The sequence below is a fragment of the Zosterops lateralis genome (genome assembly GCF_965231275.1).
Source record: "Zosterops lateralis genome assembly, chromosome: 3".
NCBI classification, from domain to species: Eukaryota; Metazoa; Chordata; class Aves; order Passeriformes; family Zosteropidae; genus Zosterops; species Zosterops lateralis.
This window is the reverse complement of record NC_139764.1, coordinates 87,209,052-87,231,694: the sequence shown is the minus strand read 5'-3', so window position 1 is coordinate 87,231,694 and position 22,643 is coordinate 87,209,052. Positions and strand designations below refer to the sequence as shown.

Here is a 22,643-nt window from a genome sequence, read left to right as displayed (position 1 = left end):
TAACATTCTGGTCTCTGATGAGCAAAAGAAACCTACTCTGCATCCTCTGCTTCTCTTCCTGAACCAAGTGTGCTGCCTTCATACACACCATAATCTCCATAGTCATACTTCAGCAAGAAACATGAGACACTGAATTACTAAAGTATCTTTCTGCATCCCTTTTTATAAAAAATATCACCAATTTCTTTGAGGGTTTTTGAATTATATCTTTCATCTTTTATGGTTTCTGGGTTCTGCTACATTGCACATCAGGACACAGTGAAATACAGTACAACCAATATCACAATCAATAGTGTACACAGAAAGGAAATTGTTTTCTTCCTTTCTTGCTCATACACACAGAAATCACATTTATCATTTTGCTCCAGAAGCTTACATTGAGTTGCTTGTCTAATTAACTAAAAGTAACTTTTCTGGACATTGCTCTCCCTTTGGCCTGTAAAAAGTAATTCAAATATGAGGCTTTATACAAAATTAATGTCAAAAAAGTTACTAATATTGCCTTTTTTCAGGCTTTTCAACTCAATCTGCAATGTTTGAGTAATTTTAGATGAACTTTATTTTAATTTAAATACCTTTTAAGTTAAATGCATATTAATATATCGAATTTTGATTTATAGGTTCATAACACATAACATTGTAAAGAATATATTTTCTTTATATATTTTTTCTATATTTCAAGAATATAAGGGACATCTTTAACAAAACTCCTCTTTTTAAAATTTTGATTCCTGATGATTTTTAGATTCGAAAGAATCCATTGTTACAAAAAGTCCTCTGCCAAAGAAGAGTTCAAACAGTCTTTGTAATTATGGAAAATATACAAAATAGTGGCATATTATTTGTGATGGATTTTTTTCCCTAAAAATCACACAAGGTTTTATGACAACGATTGTTTCACTTTTAGCTTTGTAAAATGAGATTTTTACAAACCCACAATTACTTTATAACTCACAAAGTCCATGGTCCATTCACCAACACAGTGAAGGACATAGAGTGGATAACAGCAGAATGCTGCCAGAAAGAATAAAAGTGAACTTCCAAATTTTTCTCTTGTCATTCTGACTGTTAGCAGCTGAAGGCAACTCCGAAGGTTTCTTATTACTTCTGTATAAAATTTAAAAGTCAAAGAGAAAGTATTTTACCAATTCAAGTTTGCAGTAGGCAAATTATTTCTTTCAGGGTGACTTTCATTCTCCCTGAATCTCTCTAAAATGTCTCTCCACAATGCAGCCTGGTATAATACCAGGAGCAGCTACAGCTCCATTATGAGGCACTTTCTGCACATAACTCGGAAGTCATGGAAACCTGCTCCAAAGTTTAATTATTTCTGAGTATATAACAAAACACTTCTCCATTTCCAGGCTTCTGTAATTGGAATGACAGCAAATGCTAGCACTAAAGTTAAGTGTGACTGTAGTTCAATAGAAAAAGCAAGCAAGACACTTTCTTTTTCCATTTGATTGTTTTTAGACAATTCATCATCTTACATACTTAGCTTTTCTTAACCACTGCTCATAATAGATGTAAGACTAGATATATAGGGAAGTATTCTTAAAGCAAAATTTTGTCAGACCATACATGCAGCCATCTTTAAAACCAAGTTTTAGATGGACAAAACAAAACTGAGATTATTCTTTCAATTCTAAGAAAGTAGAATAAAAAGATTTATTATTCACATACCTGTCTGGCTAGAAGCCCAAGCAATTATTTCAGGAAGCTACTGAACCTTACCACTTGATGTCTCGTGTCACTAAGATAACTTGCTTAAGAATTAAGGTAAAGTTTTCAAAGAGTATTTCAATGGCTATGATGCATGATATAAATATTGTGAAAAACATATGTAGTAATATTTTAAGAACTTTGAAAAATGGCTTTAAATTTATCTTCTTTTCTGTGAATCTGTGCAAGTTTTACAGAGAAGTTAGAATATCTCAATCTTTTTGTTTTAATTCTTGTAAATACCTTCTATTTTCACATTAATAATATTATTTTGTTTTTGGGGAAAGCTGTGCTGAAATCTAAAATGAAAAATTACATTAATTAATGAAAAAATAATTTAAAGGTCATAAGTCTTTAAAATATATTTTCTAGTGCTTTTCTATGATTTTACATTTCAAAAGCTAATAATGTTCAAGCACAGTGCTTTTTTGGGTGACAGCATTTCCAGGGAAGTATAGGTATTCAAAACAATTTGGCAAAAGGAAATGAACACTGCTGATAACCTAGAACAACCCAAATGTTGTGGCAATTTGTAGTGTTTCTGGAAGTGTGATCCTTGATGTAAAACATTCTCTTTTACTGCAGTTAAAAATGTACAGCTGAAATGCTACACCTCTCCAACCCCTAAATAACAACATATTCCACAGGTAAGAAAGACTGAAAGATTGCCATAAGGCTTTTAAACTATCTCAGCAGCCTTCTAATTCTAATCAGTCCTGACAGTGAGGAAGCTCCAAGTATGGAGGATTCACTGTGGTGTCCTTTGGACTGTAATGCCTCCCAGAATTTCCTCATGCTGGTCCATTGAGCTCTGTCACATCCTTAACTCTCTTACCTCCTAGGTAAGAACTTGTGATGATTTAGTGAGAACAGACATCTGACAGGCAATCTCTCTCACTTCCATGATTTGTGAATGTGCTGTGGACAGATACAGCAACTTGATACAGTTTGTGGGGCTTTGAATCCATCACTCAATGTAAAGAGGCCATAGCAGACAGAGACTCTCACTGTAACATAAGTCTCTAACAAATGTTTTTCTTTCCTGAAGTTGTTAGAACCTCATTCATAGAAGGATTTGGGTTGGAAGGGATCTTAAAGATCAATTAGTTCCAATTCTCCACCGTCATTGGCCAGGCCCTCCCACTGGAGCAGGCAGCACAAAATCTGATTAAATATGGCCTTGAAAAGTTCCAGAGATGGGGCATCCACAGATTCTCTGGGCGACCCGTTCTTGTGCCTCACTGCTCTCACAGAAAAGGATTTTTGCCTAATACCTGATCTAAATCTTCAGTTTAAAGCCTGTCCCCCTAATCACTACATGCCCTAATAAAAAGTCCCTGCCAGCTTTCTTTGGAGTATTCTTCAGGTACTGGTGGGTCCAATAAGGTCTTCCCAGAGCCTTCCCTTCTGCAGACTGAACAGTCCCAAATCTCTCAAACTGTCTTCATAGGAGAGGTGCTCCAGCCCTCTGATCAGCTTAGTGGCCTCCTCTGGATTTGTCAAAGTGAGTCCATGTCGTTCTTGTGTTGGGCAACCAGAGTTGGATGTAGTACTGTGAACAAATTTGGTTCTATACTATAAGAGTTCTCCTAAAAGTGACCCACTGTGGCCCCTCCCAGCCTCACCCATCCTGTGTTTCTGTGAATAAGTGATTCTGTGATGCATGAAGGGATCAGTTTATGTGCAACCGTTTAGCATTTGGGGTGAAAGCAGCTTTATAAATTCCATTAGTAAATTTAGTAGTCTAGAGTAAGAATCACCAGTAACTGGAGACATTAAATATTATATAAACAAACAAAAATAGATCCAAAGGTGTGACTGGAGTGCAAAAGCACTCCATCAGTGGAGCCTTTTTTAGTACATTAAATCAATACCTTATAAAATAATGAAGTACACACAAGCAGTAGTAAAAAAGACAATTTCATTTTAAAAAATCAACAAACTGTGAGTCTTATCCACAAAAATATTTCATTTTTTCACAGCTGTGTCAGAGTGTTTTGCAAAATATTTAATGGAGATATTATTTATTTTCAGTAACACACTGTCTCAGGCATGGTATGCATACATCGACATATATACTTGCAAATGCCTCCTTGATAAAAATGAAAGGAAAAAATGCATGGTATCCTTTAATACTTGTCTTACTAGTTTCCATGCAAGTACCTGGCAATTTCAGAAGAAATCACAATCTCATTACAATTGCTCATTACAGACACACACTAATGGACAGTAACTGTCACTGAATTCTGTTGAAAGAATTAAGAAACAATATTTGCTTGGTATAATGCCTATGCATTATAGGGGATAATTACAGAGGGATAATTAAGGTCAAAATAAGCATCACCAAGTACTATTATTAATCTAGAAATAGGGAGTTTTCAAAAAAAAAGATTAATAATACTTCTGTAGTATACTGATGAGAGACATCTTTTCCAGAAGCAAGCAGAGAAATGTAATGTTTACAAATGCACATTATTTCACCTGCATATATTTGACACATTGATTTCTCTAATATCCATCAGAAATAGTTTTCACAAAATACTTCAAAAGATTGAGATAAAGGGGTTGTATAACATTTTACTGTGATTTTGCAGATTTATTACAGTAGGGAAGATTACATCTGTCACTTCTTTCTTCGTTTTTTGTGTGTTTGGGTTTTTTTTAACACTGAAGTCTATCACTGAAAAGTCATTATCTGAACAGGAATGCCAGAAGAGGAAGAAAAGGTAGCAAGAATAGAATTCATGTATGCACAGAGAGAAGAAAGGCAATTGTATTTGTTTGCAAGATTTTCTTTTCTTTTGTGAGTTTTGCCATCCTATACAAAAGATGAGGGAACTCAAGAAGGGCAAATCAAGTAAAGGGATGAAAGTAAATGAAAGCAACCCAGACCCTGGAAAAGGAGTAAGCGGCAAACACACAGAAAAGTTATCAGCCAGCAAATGCAATAGGTGAGAGAGGAAAAAAGTAACAAAATAAATGCACAAAGAAGATCAAATTCTTGTTATCACTCTCTATGATAGAATTGTACCAAAATATTATTAACATAATATCAAGCATCATGCATATGGTAAATACAAATGAATGATATTTATAAAGCTTTATCTTCAGTTCTGTATTTCAGGAACATTTAGTCTAATCTCCATGTTAACCAAAGAAAACTCATAAATCCTGTTGAATAAATAAAACTAAGTAGTGTCAGTATTCTTAATTTAATCATTTTCTTTTATAATGTTGATGTGCACTGCATTTTTTTGTCTTTTTTTTTTTTTTTTTTGTGTGTGTGTATTTCAGAATTAAACACATAAGTTAAAGTGTTAAGGAGAAAATACAAATGCAGGTAATGTAAGAATTGAGATGTTGGGATATAAGAATTAAACTGGTAGTCTGACATATAACACACTCAATTCTTTCTATAGGATCTTTCATTTATTAATAAACTGAGATGTAAGTGGACAGAAGAGTTTAAGCTTGAAACTCAATGATTTCTCTTTTGATTTTGAGCCAGCTTGTATGTTTGATTGATTTTAAATTTTTCAGTCCGTGCGGATTCACATAAAGAAACTCTGAGTCATTTATGGGCTCTTAGGATGGACTCTAACATACAGTATGCACCAGCACAAACACTTTCCTTCGAAAGTGTAAACAGTAGACAGGACTTTCACAACTGACTGAAAAATAACTTTCAGAAGGTGAATTTTCCCTTTTTAAAGTATGCAGTTCATTCCAAAGACAGAAGTCAAACACCTTCAGGTATCTGGTGTCAGATGCTCTGAGTTGTGATGTTTTACAATATACTGAAAAACAGCAAGTTCCACAGTGGAAAAAATGCTGAGAAATTGCATAGGAGACTGACTCACAAAGTTGTTGTTATCTGTGGAGATTTTTTGTAAAAATAACACAGAAAATCACAGAATGGAAAAGGGAAAAGGGAGCTTGTTGGAAAGTGCATGAGTGCATGAGTGGGAGGAAAGTGGAACTGAGGGCTTACTGAAAACATGTAGAGCTCTCCAAAGTATATTGCATTGCTCCTGAGAAAATTGCCACATATTAGGAAACCCATCAGTCCTCTTGATGGAATGAAACTTGGGTAATACACTCTCAAGAGCATCTTTCCTAAATGCAAATAGAAATCAGGGTTTTTGCTGAAATAAAGCTCAGCTTCAGCCTGGAAACACATATTAGGATAAATTAATAAGGAAGGAAAATATTTTAAAAAATCTATCACAATTCTGATAGTCCAATGGGCAGCAATGAAGAACTTAATTTATTAGTTCCTCTCTGTGAGTCCAATTCACTTTGTACAGTAGCATCCATCAGTAAGACTTCTTTAAGGAAAACTGAAAGCAACATTTTTCTGTTTCACAGACAGCTTTTTTTCTTTCTTTTTTTTTTTTTTTTTTTTTTTTTTTTTTTTTTTTTTTTTAATGATAAAACAGGGCTTGGATAGGTACAGGTGTATATGCATATGTTTATATTTTCTCTATGTGTGTGTTTTTGGAACCTTTGAATTTAGTACATGCAGTAAACTGTTACAGTAAACTCTTACAGCAATATATAGCAGTCATAGCTGCCAGACACTAAAACAGGAATGAACTGCAGTAAACACTAGCTTTTAATACTGGGACGCAAAGCTTCATTTATATATGTTATCTAAACTCTATCTGGAAGTTATAGTCATTTATCCTGCAAATCTATTCCAGTAACATTTTCTGAAACACTTGAAGAATCTTTATATTGCATTAACACATCACAAGTATCTTTCTTCAGAAGAAGGAAAAAAATAAAAGATATTTCATTTCTTTAAAAAATGTTATCAGAGATCCATTATTTTCAATTGTCCTTCTACTACTAATATTGGTCATTATATAATCTCTTTCAAAATTGCCTATAAATTTATAACTGTGACACAGGTATAATTTAAAGAGAATCATAAAATAAATTTTTGACAAGACTTACATAACTATATAGTCTGGCATAATTCTAGAAAACTACCTATTGGTGACTTACATTTACTAATTGATACAGATCCATTATAATCTCTCTTGAAAGCCAAAGCACAGCTCAGTTATGGCTGCCAGTCTGCTCTCAGAGTCAAAGTTCTCCTGCCCATACCTTTATTCTGCCTTTTCCTGTTTCACCTTAGTTGTATTTAATGGCAGGAAGTTTTGATGAGCTCTCAGTGCAGTAAACCCCTCCTACCTGCTCCCTGTCCTTGTGGTATCACATAATATTTCACTTATGAACTCCATGCTTAAACAATGATGCATGTGAATAGCAGAAGGATCTGGGCCATATTAACTGAGTTAAAGCCTCATGTCTGAAACTTCAGTGCTTCTGAGCATGCACAGAAATCCTTCATTTTTCAGAATGATAAGGATTATTCCAAGTTTTTGGTGTTTGATTAGATCCAATTGCCTGGTGCTACCTGTATCAACCATCTTGAATTTAAGCAGAACTTAATACCTGCTTCCAAAATAACATGAAAGGTAATTTCCATATTGCCTTCATTTCCAATTTAGTTCTACCAAGTTAACATAATTCTCTCTCCCTTGTGGTGTATGATATTTGCATTAAATATATTAATTTTAAAGGAACAAAGAGCATTCTTGCCATGATACAGCATTTTATGCAGTAGATAGTCAGATATGTATACCAATGAAACTAATGTTATGGTGTAATTTTTTACATTCCCTAATTCTGAACTTTTTTAAACAGCAATGCAAATCTCTGAGGTAAGGAACATGCAGTCTATAATAGCCTATGAAAGGTACTGTCTTGTCCTGACATAGTGATTTCCATAGTTTTGAAAAGGTTAATGAACTGTCTCTAAAATATGGTTTTGAAAGCTCTCTATATTCCTTGCACATATTAGATCATCCGTTTGGTACTTTAAAATACAAATAGATCCAGTTATAAAGATGGCAGAACACATTCGAGCAAATTTCCATCCTATGAAGAAATCATAAGCTTAAAATTTACTCAAAAACCCATACATTTTAAGAAGTGTCAGCATGTCTACAATAATGAAGTAATTCAAGCAGCTGGGACATCGGGAAGGACAAAACTCAGCAGGATAACTGAATGCCACTAGAGCATGCTAAATATGTAAAAGCAGGTCGCTCAAAAGGATTAGAAGTCTACAAATAGGTGATGATAAGTAGAAGGTCAATTGAAGAAAATCTATGACAGTAAGAACAGAAAAAGTGCTACTGAGTGACAAATACAGGGATGTTCTTGCAGAAGAAATTGGATTGTTTTGTCTGCTACACTGTAGAGTTCTCTACTACTATTAGGCAGATCCAGCTGTAGCAATACTGCCTCTACAGAACAACAGGAATTCTGAAAATAAAATATAAATTACACCACACTTTCTAATAGTCACTTGTTAGTCATATTTGCAAAGTATGTAATAATCCATTATTGCCCTATTTAAAGAACTTCCTTCAATCACTTTCTCCTTCCTTCTCAAAACAAATCCATCTTCCCCAGAAGACTGTCTTGGAAAAAGGGAATCACAGCTGAGCTTCATAGATGCTTTTAGGGAAACAGACTATATTTAAGGACTGATGATGTCAAAATGAATGTGGGTTATACCTAAAGTGAAAAGCAAACAATGATAGCAGCCAGGTGTGAGCAGCTATGAAATTTGTGTGTCACAGGGCAGGAAGGAGTAAGGAGAATGTCTGCCAGGCTTCCAAACAGTTAATTTCTATGGATTTCCCACCCCACCAAAGGAAATTCAGAATAATTTCAATTGTCTGTTGAAATTAACCTGAATTTCAACTGACTAAATACTACAATTTCCATTGTTGAAATTCAGCTTTTTGTGGTTTGGACCAGGGTGTTGCCAGGTCTGTGTGGACTTCATGGGGCCGGACACTGTTGGGCTCATCTGCAGCATTCTGAAGAAGCAGGGAAGTAAAAGGAACATGTTGCTTAGCACAGAGGATTGAGAAGGCCCAGCACTCTTCCAAAGTCCTTTTATGTACAAGATTATATTCACAGTTCATCTATACAAAGGGTCATGTCATTTTACTCACCTAATCAGTAACATATGCACAGTAGGTATTTGCAAGAAACAGTCCTAGACTGTAATCACTGAGTACTGATTCAAATAAAGCAATCTTTAATGTTTGTATTATACCATATAAATAATATTTTTATGCTAATTAACTATAAAAGGGAGTATCAGAATCAATGCAAAATTCAATGAATCTTGGTATGTAGTTCTATAGATTATAACAGATAACACAGCATTCTACACTAATAAAAATTTAAAAGGAACAAAACTATTTTTTTACAAGCCACCTCTTTCAGGTCTAGATCCCTTTCTACATAATATACACATAGTGGACAAAGCTATTCTCATTGCTTTTTTTTGCTGAAGGCTATGGATATTTGATTGAATGGTTATATAAAGTGTTCCATAGGAAAAACTGTAAAAAAGAATAGGGTCAAAAAGCTCAAGGATGTAAGCACTTGTATCAATGAAGGTATTATTAAGTAGAATGAAAGAAAATAAAAAAGATGGGAACAGTCCTGATTTTCAAGTTATCCTGTTTTTCCCAAGTAGTTTTAAAAAACAGAGCTTCCTCTTGCCTGTGATTTAGAACATCAAAGCTCTAATGAATATGCAAAATGGAGGAAATTTTCTGAATATAGTAACCAGAAGAGGCAGCAGAGATGGTCTATGATTTTTTACACCAGATTGTTTAAAGTTAATACCTGAATGAAAGACATGAAGGAGCTTCCTCACTTTTTTTCAAACTTATTAATTTCTGTTTTGCACAGAGGCATAGTTTCACAGACAAGAGTACATGCCCTCATTTTTGAAGGACATTATAGTTCTGACTAGGAAAATTTTTGATGAAACACTGTGCAGAAAGACAAGAGAGGAGATATTGGGGTTTTTTTGGGGGGGATTTATTATAACAGAGACCAGGGTTTTCTTTTATGTTTAGGATTTAGACCCACAACCATTTGTTAAATACATGTAGAGAACATGTTACAGACAAAACACTTTCAGGAACTGGAAGGGTGCAAAGATTTATTTCTTCATCAAGTTTGGACAAGGAGATGAGCTGCTGTTCTAAATAAAAATGGTGGCAGGTCTGTGCAGGGATAGCAATCTGAATTTTGTGTTTAGAGTAAGGTAGTTCATTAGAGAGTGGGTTCACACTCTTTTTATAACTTTGAGTGGGATGTGTGTTCATTAAGGGGTTAGTGGTGGAGGTGAGTGCAGAGTTCAGATCTTACAGATCTTTAATTAATGATCTAGTGGGTGACAACCAGCTTTCGAGCATAGTGTTTAAGCAAGCACATGAACATTAATTGACCTATTCTGTAAATTCTAGGGAAAAAAGTCATATGTAAAAAGCCGTATATAATATCCTCCAGGAATCTAGGACATGTATATCCTATGACTGAAATGATATTCTCTTCTGCAAGACTTCATTTTCTACACATGAAATTTACCTCTGTTTTCCTTTGCTTTCCACTTTTCCATGTTCAAACCTATCATATTCCGGAATAGAATCCTAATGTACACCACTGTATGGCCTTTTGTTTCAATCAATGCATGACCAACAGCAGTGTGAATATGCAAAACCAAAATCAAATGGGGTTTTAAAATGTATTCAGAAACAATGCTTTCCAGCATTTTTCACAGTCTCTTATAGAGTAGATGTGGCACCATGTCATCCATATTTGCAACAAGATTAATGGAAGTTCCAAAGTCAGAAGTAAAGCACAATCACCATGTCTCCCCACTTCCCAGTCCCAGTTCCTATTTTCCTGCTGATTATCTTTGTTAGTACACTGTTCCAGCATTCAGGGTGTGACAACTCTAAATAATCTGTCAAACTTAATTGAACTACTCTGCAAAAAAGTAAAATCTTCTATAATGAAAAAAAGCATAAAAGAAAGCAATATATCTGTGTCTCTAGGGTTTTTCATCTTTCTTTTTTTCTGTAATCATTGTTAAAATTATCTAAAATGATCACCCTGTGTAAGGAAGAAAGCAAAATCAGCACAAACAATTTCTTATGATTTGGAAAGGCATAGAGGGCAGTTTACCTGCAATTGTCAACATTACTTCTTCCCACAGCGTTAGAGAAGCTGAAAGGTCCGACGTTATTGATTTCTACGACTTTTATACAGCCAGTGAAATTGTAGACAGGTCCAGAAATCTACAAAGGAAAAAATTCACACCATTCTTTTGCTTGTTGTCATTGTGGTCAAAGTATTTATTTTTTCTATAGAGCTATACTGGTCATGGGGAATGGTAAACAGGGAAGATTTGAATTTTGTAAGTTTATTATATCCCTTCTCAAAAAAAAATCTAATACCATTAATCATGTTTCAAAGATGCCTAAGGACCTACTAAAAATGGGAATCACTGCAGGGGCACCAAAACCACAGAGAACAGTAAGTTGTTTTGTACTGCCAAGGACCCATTTTTAACAGTGAAGTCAGGTTTAAATAGTTGCAGAAAGAAAAATAAAAATATCTTGAGGAACAATTTGCTGAAAGCATAATGGAAAGCATTAAATGCTTTTTAAAGCCCAGAAGGAGCTTTAAGCCTGCCAGAAAGTCTTTAGGGCTAGTAGACCAGCTAAGTATAAAGGGAATGTTCAAAGAAACAAGGCTCTAGCAGGCAATGTAAATGACTCGCTAAATTAAAATTTAATGAACAGTAGTTCTGGGAGGTTCCCATGATGTAACCCCTTTTTAGTTGGGATGTATCAGAGATCTGTCTCAAATTGAATTACTACTAGAATTTTTTTTTTTTTTTATTTAAGTCCAAAAAGTGAACAGTGGCAAAAAAGGAGAAAGATCAAACAGTGTTTGCCTGGGATTCTGATGGGAATTTACTGTGGTCATCATTTAATATGGCATCCAAACCATGGGAATGGTAAACATGGATTTTTTGGGGAAGAGAGGCTTGGGTTTCTGATTTGTATGATTTTGAAAATGGGGACAAGACTAGGGCATGCAAGGACACACATTAAACTACAGATCAGTAAGTCCCAATTCCATTCAGGACTGCGATTATGAATTACACTGAAGAACAGAATTAACATATATGTAAATGAATGTAACAAACAGGGGAATAGTTGAGAGGGTTTCTGAAAAGTGAAATCATAACTCACAGGAGGAATACTGACTATGTGAAAAAGGATGCCTTGGCACATAGCCTTTGATTTCCAAAAGATTTTAACAAGTTTCTGTGTTAAAAGATTCTAAAGTAACTGAGTGCTCCTGGGATTACAAGGAAGGCCTGCAATAAATTAGAAGAATGGTTAAAACAGAAGCAGAAATATTGTGACTAAAAGGTGAAGTTCCTCAATATGGAGAGTTCTTAGAAATTCTCTCTGCAAGTCTGTATTAGGGTCTGTGGTCTTCAATGTATTTAAGTGGCTCAATGTTCTCTGCACTACTCAGGATAGCAAAACCAAAATCCTGAAGACAGGATTTCACAATGTTCAAGAGTGTCACAATATGCAAAACTGTAAGATATTTAAGGATCGTGATACATATGAGAGTTTCTGAACAGAGTAACTGTACAGACCAGGAATCTTCAGTCAGGAAAACCTGTCAATGAGAGACAGAGCAAAGTACTGTGCAGATGAATAGTTTTAAGTTTCTCAAAATACAGGATTGAAAGGACACACAAAGTGACATAAATCAGTGCAAAGATGAAAGCAAGGTAAGGGGTTTGCTTTTCATACAACTCAAAATTAGGCTGTGGAACTGTGCCATAGTGTGTTGTGGATGGCACAAGTGTAAATGAGGTTAAAAATCAATCATATTAAAGGGAAAGAAGAGCTGTCTCCCTCCCAGCAGACAGATAGGCTGCACAAGTACAATACAGTTGAAGCCAGGAGAATTGCTTTACTCTGCACTGCTCAACCACTCTGGAACATAACACAGGTTGCCATGCCATACACTATAAACAGAATGAACTGGCCTTCCAACCCATGGGAGGGTTCAAACAGTTCACTGACAGTTTATTGTTTATTTCCTTTGCAGCAAAGCCTTACAGGAAGTTAAGACTTTAAAGAGATACATTATTACACTGCAACAATGTGGAAAGTTATGTAACCATCTATAAAGTAAACAAAGTTCAAGAGTGGCAAAGGGAAGATGGTTTCTCTGTGGAACAAACACAGAGGATTACAATGAAGCCTCCTGGAACTTAAAAAAACCCAAAAATCTCATTTAAGAACTCAATGTGAGCAGTCTCCTCCAAGTTAACTTTGTACATTAAGAAAATAGCACTATTTAACAAACTGCAAGGGCTGGCAGAGATTATTCATATGGACTACAGACAATAGAACACTTTTTCTCTTCCTCTTTGCCAGCCACTGGCATGGAAATAAGTGTGATGGACTGCCAAGGACAGTGATGGACATACACACAGCAGTCTGCTTTTGCTGCCATCATTATAATAAAATATGCCAGATAATCTTTAAAGATGTCTTGCCCTACTAAGCTTCACATTTTAATTTTATAAGAGATGTGTGTTATTTTTTTCCCCTGCCTTTAGTAAATAGCAAATAAAATAATTTTCAAATTAACAGGATGCAGGATCTGTTATAAATTTATTATGAACACAAACAGAAATGGTTATAGCATTCTGAGCTGGAAACTACATGAGACGTGTAACATTGCCCCCCCCAAAATGAACAGTTGAACAGTGTTTTAATATTGGCTGCATAAATCAACTTGTTAAAGTTGTGCTGCTTTTTTCTCCCTGAGCCCCATATGATTGTCTTAGTCATACCATGCATGTGCTTCAACAAAAGTCTTCTTTCTTGGGATTGTAAAAATGAACAAAAAAATAGAAAAGAAATCTATAAATGCAAAGGGCAGATACAATATGATTTTATGATAGCTACTGTGTCAAATTAAGTTCATCCAAGACTCCGGTGTAGGGAAAATTCACTATGTCAACCTATGGTCCATTTTGCACACTGAATAGCAAATTAGTCACTTGGTTTGTATATCTGCATTTAGCTGTATATTTTCCCAAACACTATAACAGTGAATATTTTAACAACATGACTTCCTTCCCCTGACTACTGGCTGGCCTCCTAATAATTTTTCTTACATTGATATGTGCATATTTTGAAGGTAATGTATTCCTCTAAAGCAATTTTTTTTTTTTTTTTTTTTTTTTTTTTTTTTTTTTTACTATGACTGCATTAGAAACATTTTGGTCAAACAATTACTTGAATTTGTTCTCCTATGCTATCTATACAAAAACCCAACATCTTAGAGATATGTAAGAATCAGAGCTATTGATACACATAATCAAAAAATACATGGCTTTTATTCTTTTTTTGAGAAGAGAGACCTTTTGTGTTTAGCAGAATATTAAAATGTAGACTTCACACGTAGTTGAGTTCTCTTCCATTTACAAAAATACATTATTTTGCAGACAAACTGTAACACTTAAATTGCCTGAAAATGTCAGGGTCAGAGCAACACCTGAAATTTAGTTTAATAAAATTCACTATTCACAATCTATTCAGATATGTTTGACATATAGTAACCATGCTCTTTAAACGCCCTTTATATTTGACAGAAATGACTACAGATACTTACCTTGTAGGAAAAGTTCACACATTTATGCTAAATCTTTTATTAACATCCCTTACTGACGAGCCCAAATTAAGGTGCTGTTAGATAGAATTAACATTGAAGGAGTTCCTAATGAAATGAACTTACATGCTGTCAATTCACTACAGATTCATAAATAATATAATGAGGTTTTGGCTTATGATCTGAGCATTTATTTGAAAAGTATGATTAACTGGAAAGAAAACAAAGCATAGTACAATTTTTCCTCATTTGTCTCCACTCAAGATAAATTTTATATATCTTAAAAATTCTCACTATAGATATTAAAGTGTACCAGAATACACTATTTAATAGTCTTTCACATCTTTGTGATTCCTGAAATACGTCTGATTTTGGCGCCTGATTAGTAGAACTCTCCTCAATAGACTACAAAATTTTTTAAGTGCAATATTTCAAACTTAAATAATCCTTGTGAACAGTTTTCAGTACTTTAATAAAATTTTAACTTGTTTTTACTAAAACCATGGTGAACCGTTTAGAAATAAATAACTCAAAAAGCTCTTCAACTTAGATAACACCTTCTTTGCAACTTAGATAACAGCTTCAGTTTTGTTTTCTGCTGTGAATAGAATAATTTGAGACAGTCATAATGAACTCTTAAATTAAGCAAGTCATAATCTCACCTCTGTATTCTTGTTAAATTGGCCATAAAATTTTGGCTAACCATCTCAGTTGTAACCTGCTGGAAGCCTACTGCAACTGAAGTTTAATATTGAGCCCACTCAATAAAAAAAAAAATGAAAATCAAAACTAATATTTAACCCCCCCAAAAAAAACCCCACATCTAAGTTTCATGGGTTATGGAGGTGATGCTTCGCTCTAAAGAAGAAATTGGAATTTGTTCTTTAAAAATGTAATTTTAAAACCTATATCTCTCTCTTAGATACTGAATTACATACACCAAAAAAATAGAAATATACAGACTATCTAATTAGCAGCAAGACAATCAGAATGGGCTTAATCCAATAGGACATTATTCTGCCTTTATATTTCACTTACTGAACACTGAAACTTGCCTGCATTCAAGGCAACATGCTATACATGGGATGTGTACTTTCTTCAAGCCCAAAAGTTTTCAAGACTTTGTTAAAAATCAGTATTAGTGGCATCGCTGAAAATTGTTTGTTGCTGATTTAAATTTTTTAAAAAACAATTAATCCTTATTCATTTTAACTCTGGTAGTTCAAGAAAAATGGACAAGACTTGTCTGATTAAGACTGATGAGAGAAAAATTTATCTCCCTTTGAGAACTCCCACTGAAATAGGCAGTGTCAGAGCAGTATGAGTCTTTGGTGTATCTATAGTGTTCATTACTTTACCTCCTAATATTTACTTTTAATAACACTTTCCATACTCAGTTCAAATTTTAAACCACAAGCATTTTATTGTTAGATGAAGGAGTATAAGCCAAAGAGTTTAATGACATTTCAAAATGGGTAGGAAAATGAAAAGTAGTATTAGCTCTTAAACAATAGTAATAAAAGAAAACACTTAAAATATGGGCAAAGGAATATTGCTTCAGCTTCTGTCCTGGTACTAGTGTAGAGATGGGAAGGCAAATGGGAATATGTACTGGTAAAATTACCTACACGCTATCATATCAATAAATTGTGTGAAACACAAAGGAACTGAAATCTTCTCCATCCTGACTCTCTGACTATGAAATAAAATACTACATAAACCTATGCATAACACCAAAGTTTCAATCAATTCACATTTTAATGTAACTGATGATTTTACACTGATATTGTGATTCTGAGCCAAATATCCCAAAATAATTTTTAATTAGGTTATACTAAAATAACTGAAAAGGAGCTCAAGAGGTACGTGAAATCCAGAAGCTTTTTTTTTTTTTAAATCTACCTCTACTGAATTTTTAAAAGAATTTACTGTTATTACCCTGAATCTGCTTTTATTGTATCTGCCATGGATATTGAATACTATCACTAAAATTTAATGCAACAAGAATGGTAAAACATAATATAGGCAGAAGAAGGAAGAAAACAAATCCTCAAACTGCTTAGGGTGGTAGAGGTTTACTTTTCTGCTCTTCATGTCTCATTTGTTCTAGCCACTCAAATCAGGTGCTACAAAAGTAGCAACCCTGATAGTTCTGCTATGGGAAACCAGCAAGTCAGTAGTTCTTCCAGTCCCTTGTGCTGTAGAGCAGGTAACTGACACTATCCTCTCCATTGGGTCTGAATTTGCAAACCATTTCCTGCACTGCTGTGCTTCATAGTGGAAACCAGGCTGGTGATCTCCTGGTCCCAGACTCAGGGGGAACCAGCTCAACATATAACTGACATTCACATTCCTCTGGCATCACTTCTACATCTAAATTGACTGGCAGTCTAAATCTTGAGCATAAGCGCTTCACTGTCAATTTTCCATGATCCTGACAGTTCTAGCTCAGAATGGTTCATTAAACCACAAAGGATTAATTAAAATCAGTAAGTCTGAAAGATTCAAGAGTACTGAGAAATTCCCTTACCATTTTTATGAAAATTCATCCTTGGCCAGGATCCTTATCTTTTAAACTTGCTCTTGGCTTGCACTGCAACAAGTGCAGTATTGCATTTCAGAAGGGATATGAAAACTCTGATGTGAGGAGGGACCTTCCTGACCTTTACGGCTAGCAATGTCTGCTCCTTTTGTAAACAATTTCAGTATTTATGCTTATAACCGTAATGCGTGATTCACTTACTGCATTTCTTCTTGCAATTCTTAATGAGTTCAACTACTGTAATTTATCTTTTTTTCAATTCTCTCTGTTTAATGTGATACCTTGTCCCTGAGAAAGATAGAAAATATATTAGCCTGAGAGAACTAGAAAATGTAGAGTGAAATTTGGAAAATGGACTTACCTTTCTTGAATAGTACAGAGTATCAGCTGTGGAAGTCAGTTAATCTTCAGCTTTGCAGAGTGACACTGAAGTCACACATGCTGAACACCATGCTAACACATTTACAGTATTACAGCACTTAGAGAAAGTCCTAGTCCATTGCCATGAACTAGTCTTCAGTCCAAGTCAGTCAGCTTCTCTAGTTGTGGTTCTTGTCCAGTCAATAACCAACCACTCAAATCTACAAACATTTAATCCAAGATGTTTGTATCAAGCATGTGTGTTTATATGCTGATGGATTTGATGATTCTTGTGGGTCATTTTCAAGTCAGGATATTCTATTTGTAAAGAAAGATTCAGTGTGAAACACTTCTTAGTGAACTGTAGATACTGAGTTACAAAAAAAGGGAAGAGTTCTAACAAGAAGTTGTACATCTATCTGACTAGAAGAGATAACATCTTATCTAAACCAGAGTCATCTGTATACAAAAGGGTGTCTTCAGAATTAAAAAAATGCCAATAAAAATGAAAATATTATGATAAAATAGCCTTTTTCTTTATTGAATATATATGGTGTAATATATTCAGAAGGGCCTAATTTTGGCAGACTCCTAAGAAAACTGAAGATTCTCTGCTGAAGAAGGGAGAGAGGAGGAAAATATCTTCAAAAATTTTCATGATCTGTGCTTTTCTTATATAATGCCAGCAAACCTTCTAGAAGCATATGTAACTGGTTTTGTACACCTTAAATATATTTTTTTCCTAGCAAAATTTCTTCAGACAAGAGGTGTTGCAAGATAACACAGTGTTCCTCATCCACTATGTAAGGAATATATCAGCTGGCACACTACGCCTTTCAACAAATGCCTTCATTTCCCCAAAATACTCCAGAGAATCCAATGAGGTATATTTCAGAACCAGGTGAGAAGTAGTGGTTTAAAGTGTTAGGAGCATGATAATGAGGAGAGCTGCCTGACACATAACAAAGTTTTTAGAAGCATGTGGGCATTCCAAGGTTGCCAAAGTGTTAGTTGTGTATTTTTGTAATCAGAGGTGTATCTACAGTGGACAGATCACATAAAAATGTTAAACATGATGTGCCAAGAAGGCAATGCATCCATAGACTTCCAAAATGCATTTAACTATCTCACTATAGTAAAACAATATGAATTATTGTGTTCTAAACCAAATAAATTCTACCAATAACTAAAAACTTAAAACTTTATTAATTTTTAATGAAACAACTGAAGGGTTGCTACTCTTTTTTGTCTGCTCTGTCTTTCAGTTAGGTGTTACTGCCCTTGAAAAATGTAGTAGAACAAGAAAGTATATCTATAATTCATCTTATTAACATAGATTTAGATTAAAGGCAGTTTAACTTGGCACAGCTGAGACGTGGATATATAATTTGGTTTTTTATATCTTTTGAAGGAACAAAAACGTCTAGCAAGCAATTGGATTTGGTTACCTAATTCTTTGGTTTAGCTTGAATTTCCATTTTGAGAGATGCAGTCCTGAGAGACTTATGAAAATATGTGTTTGAACTGTACTACCAAAGTTACTGCCAAAGACTGATGTCAATTTTTGTGGAGCATTTCCCTTTGCTCTAGCTCTAAATGTTATTTTGTCCCACCTTGACCTTTATACTATTCTGTATACTTGTCAAGAGAAACACATAATCCCAAAATCTCATACTTGTCCTGAGTTTCATGCTCTTAGACTCCCTGTATAAAGCATTTACAAATTTTATTTGGAATTGATAGTCCCCATAGTAAACAAAAAGATCAAATTCACATGAAAATATATTGTGCACTATATCATCTAGAGGAGAAATCAAACCATGTTCTAAGAACTGTAAGTTTAAAGTAAGTTCTTCACTTATAAAAAAGAAAACACATATTAAAATAATTAAACATGCATGGCAGATTCTAAACTGTTCCTTTACTTGCTTCCACTCAGATTCTGGAAGTGACTTCCCTCCTCTCCCTCTCTAGTAGTGCTCTAAGCCTCAATGCCCACCTGTGCTATTCTTCTCAAGATGAATTCTTACCTCTTTCATTTTTACTATCAACATACCTCAGGTTGTTATACTGGACAAAAACCACAAGGTCAGCCACTTTCCCTTTCCAGGGATTTAATGCATTTACATTCCTTTTCAAGCATATTCTTTCTTGTTGAAAAAAAAAAACAAACTTTGCAAAAGTCAAAAAAAGTTAACACTATTAAAAGCCCTTTGAATGAGGTTAAAAAAAGCATGTTCATGCAATATATATCCTACTGAGATAAAATAATTTAATTTTCCATTCAGTCTTCAGAGAGATTACAAGTGTCATAAATAATAGTATGAAGATCTGGAACTCAGAGGACTCTAAACCCTCCCTTCCACTATTCTGCAGCCATTGAAGCTCCTACTGTCACATCGAAGTGCATCTGACCACGTGAAATAATTCATGTTTCTTCTCCTACCATTCTCTTAGAAGCACAAATATTAGGTGAGAGTAAAGAACCATCTTCATCAGACACTGAACCTGCATCCTGTATCTCCACAGTAGCAACCAATACAGGATGTTAGGAAAAAGAACATTAACAGATCACAGCATGGCTGAGGATTGAAGGGACCTCTGGAGGTTACCTTATCCAACCCCCCTACTGAAGTAGCATCACCTAGAGCCAATCCTCAGGATCAAGTCCAGACAGGTTTAGAATATCTCCACGAATGGAAACTCCCACACAAATCAAAGCAACTTGTGTCAGTGCTCAGACATCCCCACGGCAGAAAAGGTCTGATATTCAGATGACACCTCCTGTGTTTCATCTTGTGCCCCTTGCCTCTGATTCTGTCACTTGGCACTGTTGAAAAGAACCTGATTCTGCCCTTTTTGCAGCCTTTCTTCAGATATTTCTAGAACATTGATGAGATTTCATCTGGAGTTCTCTCCAGGCAGAACAGTCCTGGCTCTCTCAGCCTTCCAAGAGGAGAGATGTTACAGTTCCCTAACCATCTTTGTGGCCATGTGCTGGTCTCTCTCCAGGAGCTCCATGTCTCTCTTGTACTGAAGAGCCCAGAACTGGACACAGAACTCCAGATGTGGCCTCACCAGGGCTGAGCACAGGATAGAGATCCCCTCCCTCAACGTGCCAGCAGTGCTTCTCCTAATGCAGCTCAGGATACCTTCTTTGCTGCAAGAGCACATTGCTGGCTCCTGTCCATTTTGCTGTCCTCCAGGACTTCTCAGTTCTTTACAGTAAGAAATCTACAAACTCTTTCCTGTAAAACCGTACAAATCACAGGATGCCTGATGATCTCAGATATTTCATCATTCATGTTAGTAGAAGACTTTCCACATGATGATTTGGCTTAGAATTTCAGCAGCCATAATGAATAAACTTTCATATATGAATACATATGCACATGTGCATGCTCACACACACAGTGACACAGAAGTTTGCATTCATGCACTCATTTATGCTGTAAACCAGGAATCTCTTTTACCTAAACATCTGGCTAATCCAAATCCCTCTCCTCCAACCCCCTTAAAGGATTAAAAATACTCTGTTGTATAAACATACAAAATGGACACTAAAATTGTAGAATGGACAAACAATTTTCACAAACTGATTGTAAGACAAAATCAGCAGCACTTTTTTTTCAGATGTTGCTTACCTATGAGCTCACAAATGCCACACAATATTAGCTTATGTGAATAGTCAGGATATTGCTATTATTTCAGGTTTACATTGGCATTTCATCTTATAATTAACTTGTGTTACTTTTAAAATACATTCTATAAATGTACTCGGTTTTAATTTGTCCTCTCTTATTTTCTTCTCATACTATTCAGCCCATGCTGTAAACAATTGTCTGTAAAGTAGCATTCTGTAACCTGGTATAAGAATCTGTATAATGACACATGACATAATCACATATTGCTTTTTTCTGCTACTATTATACACAGAGAAAACAGCTTGCTGTATTTCTATATATGGTTCTCAGAAATTTGTAATCATATACACAGTAAAGTAAGTAAAATCCAGGTAAGCAGAGAGTTTTAAACCACAGAAGAGAGGGACATGTACCAATAGAGTAACTTATCTTTACTCCTTTTTGCTTTCAGAAAAAATATCATTAATACTAATAAAATCGGAAATTAAAGATTTTGTGCTAATGCTCCCCAAAGTTCCATTTCATTAAATGATTCCTCCTCCTACTCTATTCTTTCATTTCCAAATCTCATTTAATTTAGATGAAAGAGCACAAAATAATAGCTACATTTCCAGTGTAGAACAGCTGCCAGTCCCTTCGTTCCTCTCTTCTTTTTTTATGTTGCACACCAAAAATCACAAATTTACGAACAATGCAATCATCATGTTCTTCTCTTAATGACTCTTTATATTACAGCAGCTTAGTCAGCCTCTACCTTCAGAGCAGAGTGCATTTCCTGCTGGCTTGGCAAATGTGTTGTTTGACCACTTTTCAGGCTCAGATGTTCCCTGCATGCCCAATAGGTACATTCAGATACTTAGTTTAGAGTGGAGCCATTAAGCAAACAGCACTGAGGGGCTTATTTGCCAGGGATCGGGAATAGCCTCCATTTACCACAGCTTTCTATAAAATCTGCCTCTGCTACATTTTTTGTTATTGGGAAAAGGAAAGAAACAACACAGCAAAATGTCAAAGCTGTCAGGAAACACAAAGTCTATTTATTGTTCCTGAAATAATGGAAACTTCTATGTAGAAGATCAATGAGAATGGGAGATCCTGTACTGAGAATGAATACAGAGAGACATTGCTGATATTATTAGAAAAGTAGATTCTAGGCAAAAACACATAACTGTGAGACTAACTTAGCATGCATAACAGGAAACCTAATGCTTTTGAATTTGGTAGCCTCTATTCCTCGACAAAAAAAAATTATGTCTTTTTATTCATCAAATAGAGACACTACCTAAAAACCACAAACCTACAAATCTTACATTGTAGATTGATAAATGTCAAGGACACTACAGAAACACTAATCACCGAGATTAACTCTGGAAGGAACAAACAGGAATCACCATAATTTAAATAGAGTCTAGACAAACAAAACTGCATCTTCAGTGACAGTTTTCTTTTTTGGAAGGAAACCCCACAAAATTAAAGAGATCAGATAAAGAACTGAAAACATCAAAGACAGAAGGTGTGAAATTTCCTTAATTAAAATTGCATGAGTGTCTGGCAATCACCCACTGGAAGAGAATACTGGGAATAATGAATACACGGAGACCCACAAACAAGGAAACAGCAAAGAAGATAATATATGTTGGAAGTAGAAAGAAGAAAGCATAAAGATTAAATAAAACGTGCCAAAACCTCAAACTGAGCTGGACCTTGCACAAGTTTGAAACACATGGAGAAAAGGAGAATGACAGACTACAAATGAGAAACAGGAC

At 35.0% G+C, this 22,643-nt stretch overlaps 1 protein-coding gene across 1 annotated transcript in view; it reads right to left on the bottom strand.

Moving 5' to 3' along the window:
- EYS (eyes shut homolog) overlaps positions 1-22,643 on the bottom strand; it is a gene marked incomplete at both ends in the record, with an annotated part of 727,941 nt that overhangs the window by 213,563 nt on the left and 491,735 nt on the right. The window contains one exon of the mRNA XM_083857640.1: positions 10,801-10,913. Coding sequence (XP_083713766.1) covers positions 10,801-10,913 — 113 coding nt within the window. The remainder of the gene's footprint in view (positions 1-10,800; positions 10,914-22,643) is intronic.